Genomic DNA, 23,842 nt, shown 5'->3' with positions numbered 1-23,842 from the left:
TGTCAATTGATGGTTTTTCTCCGTTCAGATCTGAATTACTGTGGAAATCACCATCCCTGCCTGAATGGTGGAACCTGTATGAATACTGAACCAGATGAGTATCGCTGTGCTTGCCCAGATGGCTACTCTGGAAAGAACTGTGAAATTGGTACGTCTGGATATTGCATGTATCTTCAGAAATCTGAAACTCTTTTAGACATGGCTACGTTCTAGTTAGCCAGGTGGCATTTTCACATGGTCACTGTTGCTTTTTTTTTTTTGGTAGAGTGGGGTGGCTGTTTTCTCCTTTCCAAAAGCTAGCTTGGTTTCTGAGAAGGGGAAGTGTAAAAAGTGATGGTGTGCAACTTGTTCTTTCAGCTTGATTGTGTGATAGTGGGGATATGCCAGCTCAATCTCTCTTGCTAGTCCCTTAGACTGACTATTCAAAAAAACCACTGAAGACAACAGAAACGGTGCAACAGTTTCCCTTGGATTTAGATAAGATTGAGAGTATTTCTTCCCTTTGGCTTCTTCAGTTCCTTAATCCAAGCATGCAATTGGGCTTCAGTCTCATGTAACTGCAGCCTTTCCTTGTTACCTTTCTTCCTGCTACCTATTTTCTTGTGTCCTGGCTTGCTTATGAACATGCATCTTAAACAACCTGGTGACTAAGAAAGGTAGTCGTGATGGATACTTCAGTTTTAACTGTGGGGGGGGGGGGTTGGCCCAATTTTTAGCTGCCTGAATGTGTTGATTACCCTTTTTGATCAACTGAAACTTGATTTGTAAAATGATCTTTTAATATGGGACTCTTAATACATTTGGACTAATGACACATGTTAACTATGAAAATGTGTTCAAGCCCTCCTACAGAGTCACCTTGAGCAGTCTAATTGAAAAGTTAAGTGTATTCCCTGCTCACATTGGCAAAATGGAGGAGAGCTTTGAAACCATATTTCTGATGAAGTATGCCTTCCTGAATAGAGTTTAACAGATTTGTATCTATCCAACATGAAAAAGTGCTTTTTATCTGCACTACAAAGAGGGCGTATAGCTCTTTTCATGTATATCTGTGTATGTGCTTCACAAAGACCAAAATTTGCATGTACTGGAGACTATTTTGGTATTTGGAGACTTCTTGGATTCTTCCTGACTATTCTGTCTCTGGAGAAAAAGAGGCAAGTGTGCAATTTCTATTTCTTTCCTATTTTGCTTTCAACGTGTGATGTTTGGAGAAAAATGAAAATTTTTGGTTTAACTTTTTCACCTGTAATATTCAATTGGGTGTTCTGCTGCGACTTTCTTTGCCATGATGGATTGTTAAATCCTTTTTGTTTTCTCAAAACATTTCTCAAATGTGTGAGTCTTCTCACTTTGAATTTTGCTATTCCTTTATATAGTTAAAAGTGTAGATTGGAAGAACCATTTTTTTTTTCTTTAACTGAACTGTTTGGCCTTAAGTTCACTAAATTATTATCAGCAGAAGGTTTTTACATTTATCAAGATGTAGATCCTCTTTGAACTTCTATAAAGTGCTGTGTGGTATTTAATGATACTATCAAAACTTGAATTTTGCTTTAGCTGGTAGAATGTCATGCAAAGTTTTGGCTAAAATGGATGAAATCTTGTCTTAGCTTGCCCTGAAAGTTGTGGGGAAGCACCTTGGCTCTCCAGATGAGGAAATAGCGATAAAGGGAGCCATACATTTGTTGAGTTCTATACTACTAGCAGTAGATTGGTATATGAGCTGCTTTAGGTACTAGTATCTAACATCCTAGACAATGTAAACTCAGTTTGCAAACTGAATAACATCCCTGAAGGAAGGATTCCAAAATATAAATGCTAGCAACAATTAGAAAGTCTTGCCTAGCAAGGGGATTGTTTTCTTCTTTCCAAAAGCTTCCTTGGCTTCTGAGAGGGAAAATATTCAAAAGTGATGGCATCCAACTTGTCCCTCCTCAACTTTATTGTTGCTTGATGCAGCTTCTGCAAGTGTTACAGCCCTACATGGAATGACAATAAGCAGTACTGCCTATAATTGCAAGCAGCTCTATATACTTCACTGTTTCCAAGGAACAGTATTAGAATGAAACTAAGCAGACCTTTGATACTTAAACTACTACTACTACTACTTCTGCATACAGCAAATCTGTTTTGTCTCACTGGAGGGAAAAAAAAAGTGCTGGAGCTCTCAGGAGGTGGTAGTGCGTGGCTGGAAGCAGTAGGTTAATGGGGAACTTCTCTAGCTCTTGGGATATTAAGATATGAGTGACTTGTCTGCCTTCAGGCTTTCTAGTCAGTAGATACGAAGGATGCCCCTTCAGTAAAATCCTGCTTTAGTTTGCTACTGGGAATCTTCCTCTCCACAGCTGGGAGAGGGAAGCTCCAAGCTTCTGTACAGGCACCTCTCTACTGCTCATGCTCTTGGTCACTTTAATCAGAATGCAATTTCTAACCGTGTACGTTCTCCTTAATTTATATTGGAAGAGTATTTAGCAAGAATTTCTTTCACTCTTTCTTCCCAGCGGAGCATGCTTGTGTATCTAATCCCTGTGCTAATGGTGGAATTTGTCACGAAATTTCATCAGGCTTCAAATGTCACTGCCCATCGGGGTGGAGTGGACCAACATGTGCTATTGGTGGGTATGCATTTACTGATGACTGACCTGTTGGGTTGAAGGTTTGATAGAGCTTATTTGATAATCATGCTCTGTGGGTGCGTGGAATTTGGTGGTAGTCTTCTACCTTACCTGACTTTTAAGAGCTATGCACTGGGAGCTTCGGAAAAGATTAATGGTACTGTGCAGCCAGCAGTTATCTGTTTGATGCAGTTGAGATCTACAGGTTATCGAAAGCATAGCTGGACCATATACAAAGAAAGGCTGTTGCCAAAGCTGTTAGGACGATTTCTGACTCTTTAGCCTGTCTAAAGCAAAATACAGAGTGGATTCATTTTAAGAGATACAAACATGAATATGAAAGGTTCTGCCCTTTTTAAAGTCATAGAGGAGTAGATTACTTGCTTAAGTGCCTGGTTTGGAAGGCAGGGAAGTGGTTGAAATGTATTATGGACATTTGTAATTGGTTTGCATGTTGCCCGTGATTTGGAACATAGGATTTTTATCCATTTTTCAACAGCAGCTATCCTAAAAAAAACCCAAACAACTGGCTAAACTTGTGTCATGATCCAGGAACATGGCCTTCAGTGAATGTGTTAATAGTTGGCAGAGTAAGTGAATGACCTTGTTGTTTGCAGATAGGGGAGAGAGGAACTCTGAATTTTTTTTCTCAAAGGTGTGAGAAAAGCCTAAGTAAAAACTAGGTTAGAAATGTTAGTCTGTTCCTAAGCTTATTTGTTTGTACATTATCCCCCTTCATCTCAAAATAACTTAAACCCCATAGTTCAAGCCAGATTTTAAACCGTGTAATGGAAGGCATACTTTGACTTTCCAGATATTGACGAATGTGCATCTAACCCTTGTGCTCAAGGAGGGACCTGCATTGATGGTGTTAATGCATTTGAGTGTATATGTCCACAACAGTGGATTGGAGCAACATGTCAGCTTGGTAAGTAATTACCTTCTAAAGTTTTGAAGACCACTGGAGATTATTCCTAAATAACGAGCATCTGTGTAAGCATGTTTCTGGTACGATTTTTATTGAAGAAAACAATGAAGATGTGTGTTGCTATTGGTGTCTTAGCTCTTCTTTAATAGATGCTAAAGCCAGAAGTTTCAATTGAACCTGTACCTGTTTAAGACCCAAATTAATCTTACTTATAATAGCTCTTCTAGATTGCCCGATAACTTTTCTGTTTCAAAATACAGCATTGGTGATGGTAGCTCCCTCTTCTTGGTGGCAGAACAGAGACGAGACGCTTACAGAGGCGAGGAAGGGATTTACCCTGACTAACATGTTAACTTTTTGAGTTTTGGCAAAGGGAAAAGATAACATGCATGTGCTACTGTAGACAAGCGTGCATTAAAAACCTCATAAAAATGTCATATGTAAATGGTTTTAGTGCCATACCGATGTATAGTATGAGCTTCTGGATGCTTGGATTGCAGGGGAACTTTGCTTGGTGCTGTGGTAATCTGTTTCTGGGTTTGTCCTTTATTCTCTTCTTTCTTTTATCTTCTTTCACAGATGCTAATGAGTGTGAGGGGAAACCCTGTGTTAATGCTTACTCTTGCAAAAATCTCATTGGTGGATATTACTGTGACTGCATTCCAGGATGGACAGGAGTAAATTGTCATATCAGTTAGTATTTCTTTAATATATGTTGATCACAGGATGGTTTATTCTTTAAAAAAAGGTGTTATGATGAATGATACTATACAAACTTATAAAAAAAAAAAAGGTTGTCAGGATTTTCCTAACTTACAGCAATATAAATTGAAAATGCTTTTTGAAAATTTATTTAGAGGTGTAATTGGTATTAAAATGAGCTTACATAACTCGTAAATCTCTCCCTACTCACTCATCCCCGATTCTGAATGATATCATGTACTAATTCAAAGTACTTTTTAACTAAAATGTTAGATATGAAATTATCTGATAGCATTGATTTAATTTCTATTGCACTGTAATAGAAATATGTAATATGCAATTTTCTATCACATTCTTTAAAATATGAATCTCTTAAGACATCAAGCATCCTTGCTTTTCCTTGAAACATCCATTCTGAAAACCACTTGTTCTAATTTTTATGCTAGACCTGTACTTTACATCTTAGTCTTCCAGTATAAATTCTAATGCCTTGCATATTTTATCCATAGATATTAATGACTGTCATGGACAATGTCAACATGGAGGAACTTGTAAGGTAACTGTTTATTGTGTGCCATGTTGAAAATAAACTTTGTTCTGGCTAGTTACGAATTCTATAGTTTGCAATTACATGTTGGTTAAATGAAGTTAAATATTAAATGTGTAGTGTTGCACTTGTAGGGTCTTGCACCATTTCACAAAATAATTTTATGTGGTGCTACTGCTCTTCACAAATCCAGAATATAGAAATAACTTGAATTCTTGTGTGCCAGTTCTATCAATAACCATTCTTTTCCATTTTTCCTTTGTTTTCCCCTCTGCGAAGGATGAGGTGAATGGTTACCATTGCTTATGCCCTCGTGGTTTCACAGGAAAAAACTGTGAGACAGAAACGAATGAGTGTGAAAGCAACCCATGCCAAAATGGAGGCCGTTGCAAAGACCTGGTGAATGGATTCAGTTGCCTGTGTTCACAGGGCTTCTCGGGAGTCTTCTGTGAGGTGAGGGCAGCAGTGACATTACTGCAATATTTTTCATGGATTGAATTCTTGAAAGAAACATATCTCCGGGTTTAAACGGGAGTAACCCAAGGCTAAACTATTACTGCCTAACGTGGCTGTTACTTGACACTCTGAATAAGTAAATTTGTTGTGCGGTGCTGTCATAGTAGCTGTAACGCTTGAATTTACAGCCTGATACACTGTGGGTTGTTGCACATAGGTGTTGGCTCTCCTAAATGTTTTAAGGGTGCAAATATTCCTTAAGCTTAAAACATTTTCCTTTGTAATTTTCAGGACCTGTGTCCTTTTGTTATGCTAGAATGTTTTAGGTGTTCATCCTAATAACTCTGAAGTAGATAATTCAATTACCTTTTGAGTAATCCCACTGCTGTTGGTAGGAGTATCTGCGTAATTAAAGGCAGGCAGATACACGAGTATTGGCTCTTGGAACTTTCTGTTTGAGATCATTTCAGGAACATGTAGTTCTAGTGCTTAAATAAGGATTCAGATCTGAAATTCTGAAGTGCCAGTTGATAATTAGTAAAGTACTTAACAATAATGAAGATCTGTCTCTTTCTAGGGAGGACATTGGTCTTTTCAATGTAAAATTATATTGCCCTAAGTGTTTACTTTCTGACTTTTGCTGATACCTAAATACATGTAAGTGTTGGTTAGCAGGGCAGTGTCAACTGGAGGCACTGGATTAGAATTTGCTGGGTTTGCTCCACAATTTTTCATGGAGGACATTAGACTGATCTCTCTTAAATGGTGAAGTAATTTTATTCTGTATTTGCATTGTTAACAAACAATTCCCCCCTTTTATACAAAATTTAAAAGGGTTGCAGATACTGACCAGTTTAATAAAACTGGTGCAGCACTTAATAGTTCATGTACCATTACTACATGAGGATCATAGCTTGAGCGCTCTACTCTTGGCTGATTCATACCATACTGTGCAATTAAAGTTTTAGAAAATCTGTTTGAATAATAGGGGGGAGTTGGCTGCTTGCCTTGTGTGTTGCAGGAAATATCTACTATTGACTCCAGATGCTAAAGTACCAGCTACTGAACTTGCATTGGGAAGGGGAAATTTACTCTAATGGAAGGAAACAAATGGAGACATCTGATAGAGGAGATCTGAGAATCTTTCTCAGACCTTAGCTATTTTTTGTAGTTTGCTTTGAATGTTTCATATGAGAGCATGAAATAGCTTGCTGAAAATCTCTCTATTGCAGCTGGAATTGTATGTGTTTCTCTGAATTAAATACTTAACACCATTTTGTGTTCCTTCTGTTTTGGTTAGCTTTGACTTTTTCTCCTATTTAGCTACCGAACTACTAAAAATAGTGACCAAACCCACTATCATACTTAAGATTAAGTCTGTAAGGCTGAGAAAGGGGGAAAGATTCACTTGAGGGGGGAGGAAGGGAATCCTTAAGAATAACCATTTGGAGGAAAGGTACTGTGATATAGCAACATCCTTTTTGGGGCCCCGATGTAGATTTTGAGGGCAATCTAGGGCATTACCAATTAGTGATGTTGTGTGATAATCTAAGATGTAGAAGAAGCAGAATTGCTTTGCTATAGCAATTTGTCTGTGTCGAGGGTTATAGTATGAAAGCTAGGTTTAAATTTTGCTTTTTTGAATCAGATGGTAAGAAGTGTTCAAAATGTACCTAGTATTTCTGTGTGTAAATTGGCATGGTGTGATAGTATTTGTAAGAATAAGACCCTGAGCAGCTTGGTTCTAACTAGACCTACTTTGACTAGGAAGTGGGAGTAGAGGTCCCTTCCAAACTATGTGGTTCTATAATAGATTTCATGTTAGTTGAGATGGGAAGAGAAGTTGCTCTAGACAATAGGAGCTTTTTCAGGCTCTGTGCATTTTAAGTGTCTTGCAGACACAAAGTTGACACGTGCACTGTTATTTAACTTGCATCATAGCACTTAGTATGTGGGTGTGAAGGACAGAGAAGTGACTTAAAATGATCCAGAATAGTCACAGTTAGATGATTCTTGATGGCTTGTTCTTTACTAGTTATTGCAAATGTGCTTATTCAGCCTCCTGCAAAGGAATATGTTTTTAGGAATATCAGAAATGCTTTGTGTTAGGATTGACTAAAGTAACCTGAAGTTTCTCTCTGTGTTGCAAGATGGAATGCAATATATACGATTCATAAACCCTCTTAAAACTTGAGGTTCCTTGTAAATTAGCTTCATCTGTGTCTTTGGCAACACAGATAATGCTGCTCACTCCTGGGAAATGAAGCAGCTGCTGCTAACTGTGGTCTCTCTTACAGATGGATATTGATTTCTGTGAACCTAACCCTTGCCAGAATGGGGCTAAATGCTATGATCTGGGAGGAGATTATTACTGTGCCTGCCCTGATGACTATGATGGAAAGAATTGTTCTCATCTCAAGGACCACTGCAAGAACAATTCTTGTAAAGGTACCTTCTTTTGTCGAGAAGCTTGTCTTAATGTATTGGTTGTACATTAAAAAAGAAAAATAGTATTTCTGGAAGTAGCATAATGCAGAAACATTTTGTGAAATAGTGAGGCAGTGAGAAGTGCTTGTAACAGTTCTTATTTATAAAGAGGTATAGAGTAACTAACAGTTAACTTCTAAATTGTGATTAGTCTTAATTTTTGGATAACTTTAAAAACTGATTGGTGATACAGATTACTAGTCTGATGAAATACTTCTCGTTCTTAGTAATAGACAGCTGTACAATAGAAGTCTTCACTAACGCTACCCAAGAAGGAATCCGCTTCATTTCGTCTAATGTTTGTGGGCCTCATGGACGATGTATAAGTCAGCCAGGAGGGAATTTTACTTGTGCCTGTGAAAAAGGTTTTACTGGAATATACTGTCATGAAAGTAAGTAGGAGTTTCTTCTAAATTCTTTCTTCTTTTAATAAAGCCGCATAGAGCACTGTTTCACATGTGCTGCTTGAAATCCAGTTTCTTCTGGTAACAGTTGTCTTTGTAGTGGTTCACACTTCCTCTGTGAAAGAAAACTGGTTTTAGTCCAACTTCAGTGTGAATGTGACTGTACCCACTACCTTTTATGTACAGTCTTACAAGAAGCCATGGATTTCTTCAACATAGGGATTATAAAGAAGGGATGGACACACTGACAGCACACCTTAGGACCTTGTGTATTGCTGTTCCAGGTACTTTTTTGAACACCTGGATATTTTTGCTAGGTTAATGCTTAATGCTGTGATTTGACTTGCTACATGAAAGAGAATACATCTAGAAATCTTACCAGGCTTAAAAATTAGGTGTTTGAGCTGTTCTTAAGTATATACTAATGGGGTATAACTTTGTGCTGCTTTTCCTAGAGACACACGTGTAGATCACTTCTCTAGATAGGTGAAGACAGCCTTGAGCAATAATTGTTGACTTTTTGTCATAGATATCAATGATTGTCTTGGAAAACCTTGCAAGAATGGTGGGACATGCATCGATGAAGTTGATTCATTTAGATGTTTCTGCTCAAGTGGCTGGGAAGGAGAATTGTGTGACACAAGTGAGTACTGCTGAGTGTTGCAGGGGCAAATATTACAGCTTTGCTGTAACAGTGGTGATTGGTACGTGGTTAATAATAGGGTAGTTTCTCTGTTCTATAATTACAGTCTGCCTAGTATTGTTTGCAAAAGTATTTTCAAGAAGACTTGTACTTAGTGAACATGGAAGCTTGTCCCTTACCCAGTCTATTCATACACAGTAGTTTCCAAACTTGAAAAGCTTTTTAACTTTAAGCCAGTGGAAGCTATAGTGTGCTTCCACCTTACTGAAGGAATTTATAAATGTAGTATCTTAATATTCCTTTAGTTAAAATAGAACTGCTGAAACCTGAATGGATATCATGAGTGGGTGTTTTGTATTCTGGGTTCAGCAGGAGCAGGCCTTTACTCTTTCTGCCCTGGCTTGAGACATATTGGGCCTTAATTGAGAGAAAGAAGTGTACTAGGCCAGTTCATGGTTAAGCTAACTGAGAGGAAACGGCAGTTAGTTCTTTTTCTACTCTGAATGAAGTCCCTTCTAAAACGTGATGGCAAGGTCTTGCTGAGACTTACTACAGGACATGCACCAATTGAGATGTGAAATAAAGACTGAGAAGCTTTTGGCAGCTATCACTGTCAAAAGAGCGTCTAGATGAAGTTCGGTCTGGTGTAATTATGTTCTACCTATTAAAACATTTTGCCGAAGTGAAAAGAATTTTCTACGAAATTCATGTGTGTGTGCGTTTAATGTGTGTATACACACACGTATGTATGTGTGTGTATACACACACGTATGTATGTGTGTGTATATATATGTGGTTAAGCCATCTAATGACTTTAACTCTGTATTTTGAGGCATAAAGCAAGAGATGGAGTCTTAACTGTCTCATGTGGATGTCCTGGATTGGGGCTTCTTTTCAGGACATTGTGGTCCCTACTAGAAAGTTTTCTCTGAAGTTCAGAATACAGCTGTTTGCTGGAAAAATGAAACTGCTTTGGTGCTCTACTTAAAAGCCATACTGAATGATACTTTTCCTCTTAAGCTCTCAGAATATCTTTCATAATTGATGTTGTTCTGTATTAAATCGAGGTTTTTGCCCTTGCTTACATAAAGATAACCCCATAACAATTAGCAATGCTGTCTTCCTAAATAGTACGCGATTTATTTCCTTTATAAAGAAGTATTTTATACTTTCTCATGGCCTTGGCTAAGCTAGATCATCTAATTTGAATAACTCTTTCTAGATTTCAATGACTGTTCTCCTAACCCATGTCACAACGGTGGCCGATGCATTGATTTGGTAAATGACTTCTATTGTGAGTGTAAGAATGACTGGAAAGGCAAAACTTGCCATTCACGTAAGTGTTCTTTACTTTGATCTTTAGTTTACCCAAAGATTTGTTTTCTTTCTTCTCGTGAGACCAGAGTTCCTGAAATTTAAAATAAAACAATTGCAGTGAAATAATAGGCATATTTTCATTACCTCTTCCAGTTTCCCAGCAGCGAAATGGAACGTTTGAAAAACGTATTCCTTCATGTAGTGAAATAATGTGTTAAGAGATGCTCTCAGGTCCCACTCTTTTGGTTGTTTACTGTAATTCAGGAAGTGGAACTATGCAGTTCTCATACTGTTGCATTTAAATATGAAGTCTCTTTAAAAGTAATTTTGTGATTAAAAAGTACTTTGTCTTGAAATTCAGCAAGACCAGTGGAAATTAAAACTGTTTTATTATGATGTATAGGTGAATACCAATGTGACGCAAATACTTGTAGCAATGGTGGAACATGCTATGATGATGGAGATACATTCCGCTGTTCATGTCCTCCAGAATGGATAGGAAGTACTTGCAACACTGGTAAGCTTTTTAAATCGTCTACAGATAAAGCCAGAAGAAGCAGAGAAGTGTTTAATGCTTAACTCCTTAGTAAATAGGCACGCTGTTCTTCTAGATGGCTAGTTCAAAGCTGTCCCAGTTGGCTGGTAACTGAAGCTAAGAGTAATTTCTTTCACTCAGCTGACATGATGCTGATTTTTAGGAAGCTGTTCTCTTACGTGGTCTTTTACGTAGCTTCTCTTGAGCAGCTTTGGAACTTCTCTATTAATCTTTAGAGACCCTGTGTAAAGGTTTTCTTGGGAACTTAGTCCCTTACTTTGCTTAAAGGTTCGTAACATGAGTAAGTTTGTTGATTGAGTGATGTGTGAGCAGATAACCTCAGGAAAAACGAAACGAAGCAGTTCTTCCTAGGGGATTTACAGGGTTACTGCCTGCTGTAGGGTACTACTCCAGATCTTTTGGGGGATTGAATGTAGTCTCCATAGTACATTTTTCTGAATATGAATACAACCAAGAAGCTGGATGAAGGTAGTTAGTATAGTTTTTCTACCTTTTAGATACAATTGTAGCATTTAATCAAAATTTGAACTTCAAATACTAGTATTTTATCATGAAGTACACCTCGTGACCTGGGTAACTCACCACCAAAGTAGGAATTTAGCAGTATTTGGATGATACTTACACAGTTGAGGAAAAAATAGGTAATCTTTTTTACAAAACTTCATGGTTCAATCAAACAATTCAATTGGGGTGATGGTGAAGGTAGGTGAGACATTATCATGTGATGTGACTATTTTTGGAGTCTTTTGACCTTCTTGTAAGTGTTGCACTGCTGACTTAAATGCTATTCAGGATTGTAATATTGACATATCCAGATGATAGGTACTTTTTGCTTTCTGTGCTAATAGAGGCCTTTTTTGTTTTTAAAGCTAAAAACAGCAGCTGTATTCCAAACCCTTGCATGAATGGTGGAACATGTGTTGGCAGTGGAGATTCCTTTTCTTGCATCTGCAAAGAAGGATGGGAAGGACGTACATGCACACAGAGTAAGGCTTTTCTCCTCTCTTTCCCTGTATTCTCCTGGGATATTAGGAGTGTCTGGCACAGAGCTGTTAACTGAAACAAAGCAAGTTTATAGAGATCATGTGCCAAAATATGTGAATCATTCAGGGTGGGAGGTAGGTAAAGAAGATGATGCTCGAGTAATGAATGAAGAACTTGTCATGCTGCTTTATGCCCCCAGTCTCTGCCAAAATAAGACTTTTAGCCTTCTATAGAAACATAATTTTTGTAAACATGTGCAGAGCGAGGGGAAAAAAAAAAATAATCCTTGCAGAAATACGGATTTTAATAATGGAAAAGGCAGGCAGTAGTATATATTCCATCATTTTCTCTGAGGATAGCAGTTAGCTACTTCAGCATACCAATACAACCAATACAATGAATTGGTTAGGTGGAGTAAAGCCTGCAACTTTGATTATTATTTTTTTTTTTCCCCCCCCAAGGCATAACATGGGGGGGGTATTTAAACTTGATCTCTGTTTTTACAGTAAATCTACTGTGAAATTACTGTTGTATTGATGTAGGCCCTAATTAACTGTTTTAAAGCTGACAGTGCTAGTATAAATGCTAACAAATAATTTGGAGCTGTTTATAATGGGAAAGATTTGCTTAAGAAATCTGGCTAGCTGCACATGTACATATGAAGTGTAGTAGCAGTAGTAAAATTTTAGTAAGTAAAGTAGTAGTAAGTAGTAAAAGTAGTAGCAATCTTTTAGGAAGTTTTTAGAGTCTGGTTGAATTATCCACTACCAATCTAACCAATACCCATTTAATTTCTGTTATGTTGCCATCATGCTGTATATCAGTCTGTGCTGTTGATACCTTAAATGCAAAATTTTACAGCTTTGGTGTATTTTGATGTATCTCATTTGTCTGTTAGGTCTAATTGAACTTTCTTTGCAAGTGTGGAAGAAAACATTCAATTCTGTATTATTTTTCTTTACTTTCCTTATCAAATATAGTGTCTCTTGAACTATAATATTATACATTAGAAAATAAATATGCTACTAATTACACTACTCTATATTCTTCTTTTTTATAGATACCAATGACTGCAATCCTCATCCATGGTAAGTATGCGGAGTCCAGTTCTGTACCAATTGTGAAAATAAAAGTGAGCACAGTAATATGGATTTCCGTTCTAGATAAGAACTAAAATTAACCCTAAAATACTTGAAGCCAGCCTCTGTAAAAATCTTAAAACATTTTTTTGCCATGCCTTATCTATTCCTTGAGCAACAAAGACCACGAAACAATCCCGAGTTGATTCATATACGAACAGGTAAAAGCACTTTAGTGTAACCTTTGTGCCAGAAATGACTAGTATATTACTGTGGTGTGAAATTAATCAGACTTGATAACATTTCAATCATTTACAATTAAGTTTTGAAATAAAAAAATGGGAAATCAAAACCTGTTAGTTAACAATAAATAGTTTTAGATAATATAAAAAATACTGTTGGATCAAATATGATATATGTTTTAAAAACAATTAATTTTTTGGAAGATACAATGGGAGTATTTTAAATACAGAGGTTGATATTTATGGTTGAAGATGAAAAAATACTGATATGTGGGTGAAGCAAACCATCTGCCTTACCTTTCTCTGTTATCCATTCTGATACAGTAACCTGTACTTTGTGTATTAAAAAAAAAAAACAAACCCACAAACAGCCACCTTGCAAATGTTCAGGCTTTCTCCGTGTTCACTTTACAGTGCTGTTTTATGTCCTTAAGTTCTGTTGATATACTTCTCCATGCATGGACTTTTGTAGGATGTCACTGTTTCAACAGGTGACTTACTAAGCAATATAGTTTGTCTAACATTATGCTTTCTCTGTTGATGGAATAGACTGTCCCCCCTAAACAGCAGCAGAAAGCTTAATCAACAAAGCTTTAATTAGAGACCAGTGAAACAATGTAGATGGCTTATTAAGTAGACTCATATTATGAATTAGCAGGAACTTTTTAATTCTGCATTGTTGAATAGTGAGAAAGCATTGTCAATAGGAACAGTAGAAGTTTACATTTGAAAAAGCCGCATGAGACCTATGGGTTTTGCTTATCTTTAGACTTAGGGACTCTACCCTGAGAACGCTTGGTGTAACGATAGGTTTATTACTTTTACAGTTACAACGGAGGCATCTGCGTTGATGGTGTGAATTGGTTTCGATGTGAATGCGCACCTGGGTTTGCTGGTCCTGACTGCAGAATTAGTAAGTGCCTGTGTGGGTAAAGACCTGAAAGGTTGTACCATTCTGTCACATTCTGTGAAAGAACACCCTGTGACCCTTTTTGCATTAGGTTAGCTGAATTCCAAATAATGAAGCAGAAACTACCTGTCAGTTAGCCAGGTACTCATACCTTGTAAATAATGGCAACTTAAGTTCCTTTCTTCATTTCGTTAAAGGGGACTGAAATGAGTTGACTTAAATTATACTCGATACTTGGTTGTTGGATTTTGTCAGACATTTCTTCTGATGGTTTGGTGGTGCCGGTTTCATAGAAGCTTACTAAGTTCGAAGTATTTTTCTTGGTAAGCAACTTGTCGTTAAAGGTGAGATGTATCACTAGGTGTTACATTTAACATTAGAAACTGAAATCCACTGAGACATTGCAAATAAAAAGAAAAACATCAGGAGTGTAGTGCTAGCACGTGAATAACAGAAGTATGATAAAGGTCTTTCAAAGCAATAAAACCAACCTGTTACACTGCAATTACCCTGAAGGATAGAAACTGAAAAGGAGGAACAAAAGACCCTAAAACTGCATTGAAGTGTTGTGGAAGAGACCTTTTCTTTTTTCTTTTTTTTTTTTTTTTTAAATGGAATATTACCATTTTGACCTGCATGTGATAGGTACCATAGTTTTCACTTTATTTCTGCCTCTTTGGAAGATCATGCTTTGAGTCTTCTGTAGCCTCAAGGTTGTTGGGCTTGGGTCCTCCCACTCCATCAGTATAGTGGTGTGCTTTCAAGTTGAGATTTCATCCTTATTCTGGCAGATAGTAAATGAGCCAGGACCTCTTGTCAGAGGGTGACCCGCAGCACTTGTGGTAGCATCAACTTAGTGATGATCTGAAGTTGTGGCTTAGATTAGATATTAGGAAGAATTACTTTACTGAAAGAGTGGTCAGGCACTGGAACAGCCTGCCCGAGGAGGTGGTGGAGTCACCATCTCTGGAGGTACTTAAGAAACGTGTAGATGTGGCACTTCAGGGCATGCTCTAGTGCCTGAGATTGTGGGGGTCTTTTGTATGTGTATGGTTGGACTCAGTCATCTCAGAGGTCCATTCCAACCATGAAGATTCTGTGATCTCTGGATATAGAATCAGGGATGGCAGATAACTATGTATCTAGATCCAGGCACACAGTGAAGAATACTGAATTCTCCTTTACCAGACAAGAAATGCGGAGAGGACTATTTGTAGTCAAAGATAAATAATATGCATTTGTAATGGGACTGCAGGCCTTTTTTCTTTCTTGTTTAGACTAGTATAGACAAAAGGAGTAGCTCTGACAAAAATGCCTTTTATGGCTGATAACGGAAACAGAGTTAACAGTCACATTTTTCAGCATGCTGAGGCTGGAGAATCTTAAACCAACAGAGCTTGAAGAGGGGAGGAAAGAGCAGTTAAGCCCTGGAGTAGTTTAGATACTTCTGTATTTGCATAAAACTTCATCTTAGAGCACTTTGGAAGGAAGCTAGAATAGAACCAAAATTGCCCTTCCACATCCATTTGGTATTTTCCGTTGCCTACATGGGTAACAGTCTCACTACCACCGCTTACCACAATCAGTTTCTAAGTCCAGTCCTTTGAACATAGAAGATGGGCTGATACTGTGCATCATTCAAGAATTGGTGTTTTTAAACAGTTTTTCTGAGGGGTTGGAGAGGGAATTGATGTTCAATGAAAGGAAAGCTTCCAAAAGATGCTTTGGAAGACAGTGGTTCTGGTTGAAACCAGAACTATTTAAAAAATAAACCAGAACTATCACTGCACTAACCAGCAGTTAGTGCCTATGGCTCACAGCTTGACAAGTTGGTTTCTGTTGCCTTTGGTAGACTGTTGTATAAGTTAGCATTGGTCACTTCCCCAGGATAACAAATAACACATTGCTGTGTGTCTGAATGGACTACGCCTCCCTGCCTTTTTCATTAGATTTCTATGGCTGGGCCTGAATCTTTGAAGGTTGTTGTTTGTTTGGTTTTTTTTTAAGAGACTTTTGTGCGAAGTACGTATGTACTAAATTAATTTACTTGCTATTTCAAGGTTATTAGGAAAAGTAACATCAAATGTCTGTTACAAACCAAACTATTACTCTTCTTCCTTATGGTGAATTGTATTGCAGAAAATCACTTTTGTTCAGCTCTTGCACTGTGATGACTTCCTGAAAGCATATGCTTTTCTAGGAAGCCAAAATGTCTGAGGTTAGTGCCAGAACAGCATGTGGGACTTCAGTTCTCTAGCTGAATGTGGAGAAGACGTTAGCACCTTCAGCTGTCCAACACCTCTGCTGTGTGAGATAAGTCAGCATATGACTGCTGCTTTGATCACCAGAACCTCCATTAGGGTGCAATTATGAGAAATCTGTTAAAGGTTACTGCTGAAATGGTAGAACTATCCAATTAGGATATTAATTCCGAAGCCAAACTGTCCTTTGCTTGTTAAGAAAGCAGGTGTTGTCAGATTACATCTCAGTACATGTTTAATTACAATGTTCTACGTCTGTGCCATTGAGTTTTGCCTATTTTCTATGTAGATATTGATGAATGCCAGTCCTCCCCTTGTGGATATGGTGCCACTTGTATAGATGAAATAAATGGATACCGATGCACTTGTCCCCCTGGAAGAATTGGTCCTAGGTGCCAAGAAGGTATTGCTATGTTTGCTATCAACCTTTACCCAAAAAACATTGTACCCTAATGTAACCAGTATAGAGTCTATATACAGTAGTCAGATGTGTAAAGAACAGTAGCTAGTATTTTTTTTTATTTAAATTTGCATAGATTCAGTAACTCAAAGAGGTGAAGTGTTGTCTGAGTGTACTTTTTTTTTCTTAGTGATTGGAATTGGAAAGCCTTGCTGGCTTAAAGGAATGACCTTTCCCCATGGCAGCAGGTGGGATCAAGAATGCAACAACTGCCACTGTTTGGATGGCCATATTGACTGCACCAAGGTAAGAATTTTGACCTATTTTCTTAAAACCTTGTGACTGAAACAAACTTACTGTTCTTCATGCACAAGTCCATCTTTGATTTTTTTCCATCTAGGCTCTTGCATAGGTCTCTCCCAAACTGATTTTGTTTAAAAAAAGTCTCTAATGACTCCTGTAAAAATATTTATGGGGCTGTCTTTATGATCATAAGCTACTGTCCTGCTCTCTACCTGCTAGAACCAGCTCTCTAGAAGCAGACAGGTACTTTTTGCAGGAAAGAAAATACAAACTGGAATGGAATAATGATCACTCTGCCAAAGCTTTGGAAACACAATTTTAGAGCTCCTAATTTTTTGAAACATTAGTTGCGAGGTAAAGGACGTGTAGGAAGAAAAGTTTCTTCAGTGGATATTAATTGCCTTTTTGTATTGTCCTTCAGTAGGTTTATGAATTGAGAAACTGCAACTGCTGTATATTTATGATGGACTATATCCTGCTGGTTGTGACTTAAAAAAAAAAAAGAGAGAGAGTAGCCTAAATACAGATTGAACATGCCCTCCTGAGGCAGCACTTCTCAGTGGATTTGTGGTACCTGTGCAGCTTTACATCACAGCTGGAGACAGCTGAGATCACTGCTGCTTACAAGTTACAGGGCTAGGTGGGTGGCTCCAGATGAGCACTAATAGTGCTTAGACTGCCATGTGAGGCCATGTTGTCCCACATTTCACTGGAAGCACCAGTTTAAAAACCTCTGGGTTTTATTAATCTATTGAGCCTTAATCTTACTTTGTTTAGCAAGGTATGCACTTCAGGCAAAGGAATAACTAAATCTTGCTCTTAGTTATTACGAAATGCTCTTTTTGACCCTTTATGGTCTTGTGATTTCAAGTTTGAGATGTGTTCAGAAGATAATGGTATCTTGGCCTGTATCAGGAACAGCGTGGCGAGTAGGACTCGGGAGGTGATTGTCCCCCTGTACTTGGCACTGGTGAGGCCCCACCTCGAGTGCTGGGTCCAGTTTTGGGCCCCTTACCACAAAAAAGACAACTGAGGTGCTGGAGCGGGTCCAGAGAAGGGCAGTGAAGCTGGTGAGGGGTCTGGAGCACAAGTTTTATGAGGAGAGGCTGAGGGAGCCGGGGTTGTTCAGCCTGGAGAGAAGGAGGCCGAGGGGGGGGACCTTATCGCTCTCTACAACTCCCTGAAAGAAGGGTGTAGGGAGGCAGGGGTTGGTCTCTTCTCCCAAGTCACAGGCGATGGGGCAAGAGGAAATGGCCTCAAGTTGTGCCAGGGGAGGTTCAGGTTGGATATTAGGAAGAATTTTTTCCACTGAAAGGGTTATCAAGCATTGGAATGTGTGCTGCCCAGGGAGGTGGTTGAGGCACCATCCCTGGAGGTGTTCAAAAGATGGGTTGACATGGTGATGGGGGACATGGTTTAGTGATGGGTTTTTTTATCAGAGTTAGGTTGATGGTTGGACTAGATGATCTTGAAGGTCCCTTCCAACCTAGATGATTCTATGAAGGTAACTAGAATCTCAGAAATGGTGGTGTGGTAAATACAACTTAGACACATACGGTGTTTGGTTCTTTCATGCATAATGGAAGAAATATGCTTACTTGCTGACGATTGTGCTTTGAGAAATCCCTAAGTTCCTAAACTAGTAGCTGTGTAGTATTATATAGAACCTTAAAGGTTACATCGTGAAATGGACTGTAATTGGAAGCTTGCTGCACCCTTAGCTCAGGGATACCAGCATCAGTACTGTTTTCTTTTGGGAGAGTGGTTGAAGTGACAGTGCTTATCACCAGTGTGCATCAGCTCTTCACGTCTTCAGCATTCTGTCAAGGATCTCAGTATAAATATTGAAGAGAAATGAATCCTCGTAGGGGTGTTTCTCTTTCTAGATTATAGAAGTCTAGATGACTAATTTAAAAATAAATGCTTGAACTGCTGTGTAACTCGGTTATGTGGGACAAATCCATAAGCCTCTGAGGAGATACGCCCAGTCACTGGTGTCTTCGGTAGTCTTTGCACAGTTTTTATTCTTTGTCCGTAGAAAATGTCCTCGTTTTGTGGAAGAGCAGCTACATCTGCTACTAGGACCACAGCAGCATTGAAATACAGATTTTATTTTATTTTTCAGTGGTAGATCATTACTATCTTGTGTGAATTGCTTATTTTGATTTGATGCATAAGAGCAATTAAGTGTAACAGCACTTTGTTCTTTTTTAATTTCTAGGTGTGGTGTGGGAAAAAACCTTGTTTGTTACACAAACACTGGGATAATTCGAATAACCAGTGTCCCATGGGTCAAGAATGCCAGGAGAAGTATATGAAATGTTTTCAACCACCGTGCACGGAGTGGGGAGAATGCAGTGCCTCTGAACCTCTGCCTGCCAATATCAAGTGTCTGCCTAATTCTGGATACTTGGACAATGACTGTGCTAGAATTACTTTAATTTTTAACGGAGACAAAGTCCCCCAGGTGAGAACAGAATTATTAATGAAGTATGGCAATATATGTAGGGATATATCCATGTCAAAGCATGGAAGATTAGTGTTTCTAATATGACTCCTTGCTGTCATAAACTTGCAAAATTTATTATTAGACTCCTCTGTTGCTATTAATTGTGCTTTGTCTAAAGGGCAAGGCAAAATTAGGGTTTGTAATGCGTATTTTCTTTTTCAAACCTCAAAACTACTTTCTTACATTTCAAGATGGGCTCAGACTGTACTAGGGTAGTAATGCAAGCTCAGTTTCTCACCCTTCATTCCAAAACCCTGTTCTTCACTTTTCTGCCCTTTCTTGCTGCCTTCATCAGGTCTCAGTAACTGCAAAAACTCTGAAGATGTTTATTTTTGTGTACTATATTTTTTTACTTGAACTAAAGTCATACAATCTCCCTTGCTTCTAACAGGGCACTACAACTGAAAATATCTGTTCTGAAATCCGGTATTTACCAGCTACTAGGACTGTTTCTAGGGACAGAACTCTGATAATATTATGTGATCTGTCTTTCTCCACAGAGAATGCAGTGGAAGTTGCTATTGTAAGTATGAGGCTTGTATTAATACATACAGGGAAATGTTTTCTTATTCGTTTGAGCTGGGGAAGAGGTGGTTTAAGCTTGTTTAGCTTCAATGCAGGTAGTGTAATCTGTGGCTTAGTCTGAATGTAAAGCAATTTTGTGATCTCGCAATTTCCTGTAATGCTTGATAGCTGAAACTGCAGGTTTTATCAATGACAGAAGGCTACCACAGCCTCCTGATAAATTACTCTAAAGACTGATTCAGCCCAAATTAGTGAGCAGGTACCTACCTGTTCTGTCAGAAAACCTGGGCTATTGACCTTCTCGGTAAGGAGATGTGGTTTCAGGTGAGTGGCTTGGATCTTGTGAAGAAGTCTCTGCTGTGCATTTGAGTATGGCTGCTTCAGGATGTTTGTTAAATATGTAAGTGCTAAGTGGGAAGTGGAAGAAGGTGCAAGCTGAGTAGGTTAAAGTATCTGTTGCCCTACTGAGCTAATGACTTGCTTTAGAGGCATTTATAGCCAAATCACTCAATGCTTGTGTATTGCTTAGTTTCCAAGAAATGGTTTATTTTCATAGTGAAGTGTTTATCCAGGCACAAACTGGACTGTCTGTCTCTACCAGTACCATAAAGAACATGCTGAGCCATGATGCAGGAAACAAAGTGTATGGTATAAATAGAGCTGACTGTTATTAGTTCAAGCTTCTATGTAGATAATCCACATGTCTTGCAGTGCTCCAAACTATGACTAAGTTTAGCTCAGCAGTGTAAGTAACATGGAAGTCAGCTGCCTTTTATTTAAGGTATGCTAGATTAGCAAGTAGGCGTGTTACCCACCAAGCCTGACACTGCAGCTGCAGTTTGGATAGAGCCAGCCGTACTATTGCTGCAGTAAACTTTTAGGGTACTGTTTGTAACTACTGTCAGGTAAATTCAACCTAGTGAACTCAATTAAGATGTGGCTGGATTTTAAAAGTAGATTTCCATGGTTAGATGATTGCAATACCTTTATGTTTTTTCCCCTTCACTCCCTGTAGTCTTTTGTCCCGCATCGAGATGAACAAGATAATAGTCTCATACAGAATGCTGCTAATACAATAGTAAATGCAATCACTAAGCGGCAAAACAGCACTGTCATGTTGGCAGTAACTGAAGTCAAAGTAGAGACCATCGTTGTTGGGAATTCATCATCAGGTAAGGTTCCCCATGCATACATTCTGTGTGTGTGGAAGCATTTTCTGTTCCCTGGCTGTCAGTCTTTTCTTATCTTTACATCTTGGGGAAAATGACAGATCGGATTGTTTCTTTAATTGCTATTACAAACTGAGGAGAGAGTGGCTTTAAAAATCAAGATTTTGGTGCTTGTGTGCTAGTTTAAACTTAACCTCATCCCTAGCGTAATATCCCCACCTACCCCTGCCTCTGGTTTGGCTCTGACTTCCGACCCTGTTCTACAGTCTAACCATACCTTTCACAAGATCAGGAGTTCTCATGTGCTGTTCAAATCCTTTCTGATTCTCCTATGTTAACCCAACTTCAGCCCTTGATGCTGCTGTACTGTAGAAACTGAGGTTGTGAGGTAATGAAAACTTGGGGAGGGGCAAGACACGTAGCGTTATACCAAGTTTCTGCTGAAGTGCTTACATATTATTTGCTTTAACAAGAGTTAAAGATGTCTAATATCTTCCAGTACTTAGCCAGTAAAACTTTGCTTTCTTTTTCAACATGTGTTTCTCACTAGTGCACAGCTGGTTTAAAATGTTCATTCCTCTTAATGAGGATATGGTGTGATTGGAGAGACCTTTATCTCTGAACACTGGCTCTCCAAGAGCTGTGCCAAAATAAACAGTTGAAGATTTTCCTTGCCTCTGTTCCTGCCCGGAGCAGGCAGGAGACAGTCTTGTGGAAGACCCCTGGTAGGCTCCTGTTCAACTAAGCCCCAGAGTAGAAATCTTACAATGGTAGGAGACTCTCCCAACTTTTCCCTAGATGTTCCCAATATAATTTTCTGGCAAATCTTCCACCTGTAGTCCAAGCAATGAGTAAATTGCCTGGTTCCACTTCCCTTGCATTCCCTTCTAGGGAATGCCTTTCATCTGTTAAAGCTTTTGGCAAATGTACTATTTCCTCAGCTCCCCTGAAGGAGTGTACGAGCTTTGTTCTTGTCTTGAACAGAAATTGCGTGATGATAAATAATCGAGCTGAGATTCTGACATACCTCATCCTCTCTTCCTTCTGAGTGTCTATTAAATGCAAGGGCAAAAGGGATGGGGATTACTTTATCTCTCACCTCAGTAAGATTCAAAGATTCTCCTGAGAGCATGGATAGACTTTGACTTCTCCTGCAGTTAGTGCTAGAGAATGGTTTCCAAACATAGATAAATTTTCAGGAATGGTTTCCTGGAGAAATAACCTGGGCATGTGTGACTGGGAGAACACTAGTGGGGTTTGTGATTGGGAACATGGAGAAAAGCCGTTGCTTCAACTCGTTTTGTTTACTCGTGGAGCAGTGAAGACTCTTACCTCTAGTGACAATATTCTGGTGTTTTTTTACTCTGGATTAAAACTGGAGCACCCTAAAGAGTGCATGAGTGAATTGGTTACGTAGCTCTAACCTGAATTTTGAGGTTATTTGAAATAGTTGATACATAACTGTCTGTGGACTTGATGGTAAAGGACTCTTCTTTCTGATAGTAAACGCAGGATATGTTTCTGGTGCAAGTGCCAGTACTGCTAGAGCAAATTGGAAGCATAGTTGGCTTTATAGCCTGCCTCCTACAAGGATAGACTTTTTTTCTTAAGAGTCATTGCTGAGGTTTTTCTGGGCCAACTTAGCTTAGGTGCTTGAGAAAGAGATGCTGTTAAAAAACAAGCTTGTCTGTTGGGACGGTGAAAAAACATCTTAGCGTTTGCCTGCTCATCATTAAGCAAGGAAAACTCCAACTTGGTTTAAACTAGTAAAGAGCATTTCTAAATGGACTAGTGCATTCAGACCGTTACCATCGTGCTGTAATGACATCTTGTTTCCTTTCTCCAAAAAATCTTTCTAGGGCTAACCTGTAGTTATGTATGGACACTTCTTTTGCAGATGTTCAATGCTATGTATCTAGTTCTGTTGACTCAAGACTTTATTTTTTCCGTTTGCCCTCTAGATTATTTGGTTCCAATTCTTTGTGCGGTGTTTAGCATTGTATGGCTGACTTGTATAATCATCTGCGTGTGGTGGACTCGGAAGAGAAGAAAAGAGAGAGAGAGAAGTCGTCCTCCCAGAGAAGAGGGTGCCAATAACCAGTGGGCACCTTTAAATCCCATAAGAAATCCTATAGACAGATCTTACAGTAACAAAGACATTCGTTATGAATGCAAAAACTTCATAGCTCCTCAAAAAAGAACTTGTGATGCAGTAGAGGAGTATGTAGAGTATGAGGAAGAGGAGGATGAAGAGGAGGAAAGAGATGAGGAAATGGACAAGTTCCTCTCTCACAAACTCACAAAGCCTTTGCCTACAAAGGCAGCTGACACATCTGAGAGCAGTCCAGTAAAGAAATCCCATCAAATAGGCAAAATGGACAACAGATCTGTAAAAAATGTGAATGCATCAAACTTTGAAGGCAGTAGAGACTAACCTGTATTTGGAGTGTAGGCAGACTGCGCCTATGCTTACTGGGGAGGGGAAAATTTGACATCTCCACTTTGCATCAAGGACTAAAAATATCTGGAGTCAAATGTTCATAGTTTCTTTATTTTGCGTAAAAAAAAAAATAAATAAAAATAATAAATAAAATTTATTTTGTTTCTTTAGCCTTGTATAAATTATTCAATGTCAGATGAAAAAAAAAAAATGAGTAATCTTTGATAGTTGCTATTTTTGTAAAGTTTACTTATAATACACTCGCTGTGTGGCAGAGGAGAGGTATTTTCAATATGTGTAAAGTTTATTACAAAAGACTGTACACTGTTTACAGAATGTATTTCTTTTTATTACTTGCTCTA

The 23,842-nt window shown here is 38.5% G+C and overlaps 1 protein-coding gene across 1 annotated transcript in view; it reads left to right on the top strand.

Moving 5' to 3' along the window:
• Window positions 1-23,600, top strand: part of JAG2 (jagged canonical Notch ligand 2) — a 70,817-nt gene extending 47,217 nt beyond the window's left edge. Inside the window, 20 exon segments of the mRNA XM_074148812.1 lie at window positions 29-148; window positions 2,505-2,618; window positions 3,433-3,546; window positions 4,126-4,239; window positions 4,758-4,804; window positions 5,075-5,248; window positions 7,549-7,699; window positions 7,966-8,130; window positions 8,672-8,785; window positions 10,008-10,121; window positions 10,506-10,619; window positions 11,528-11,644; window positions 12,703-12,730; window positions 13,791-13,876; window positions 16,424-16,537; window positions 16,725-16,840; window positions 19,059-19,304; window positions 19,738-19,869; window positions 20,887-21,043; window positions 23,002-23,600. Coding sequence (XP_074004913.1) covers window positions 29-148; window positions 2,505-2,618; window positions 3,433-3,546; window positions 4,126-4,239; window positions 4,758-4,804; window positions 5,075-5,248; window positions 7,549-7,699; window positions 7,966-8,130; window positions 8,672-8,785; window positions 10,008-10,121; window positions 10,506-10,619; window positions 11,528-11,644; window positions 12,703-12,730; window positions 13,791-13,876; window positions 16,424-16,537; window positions 16,725-16,840; window positions 19,059-19,304; window positions 19,738-19,869; window positions 20,887-21,043; window positions 23,002-23,474 — 2,810 coding nt within the window. The 3' untranslated portion in view covers window positions 23,475-23,600.
• The last annotated feature ends 242 nt before the right edge of the window (window positions 23,601-23,842 follow it).

The sequence above is a fragment of the Numenius arquata genome, chromosome 6 (genome assembly GCF_964106895.1).
Source record: "Numenius arquata chromosome 6, bNumArq3.hap1.1, whole genome shotgun sequence".
In the NCBI taxonomy this organism is placed as follows: Eukaryota; Metazoa; Chordata; class Aves; order Charadriiformes; family Scolopacidae; genus Numenius; species Numenius arquata.
This window is presented reverse-complemented; position numbering and strand designations above follow the sequence as displayed.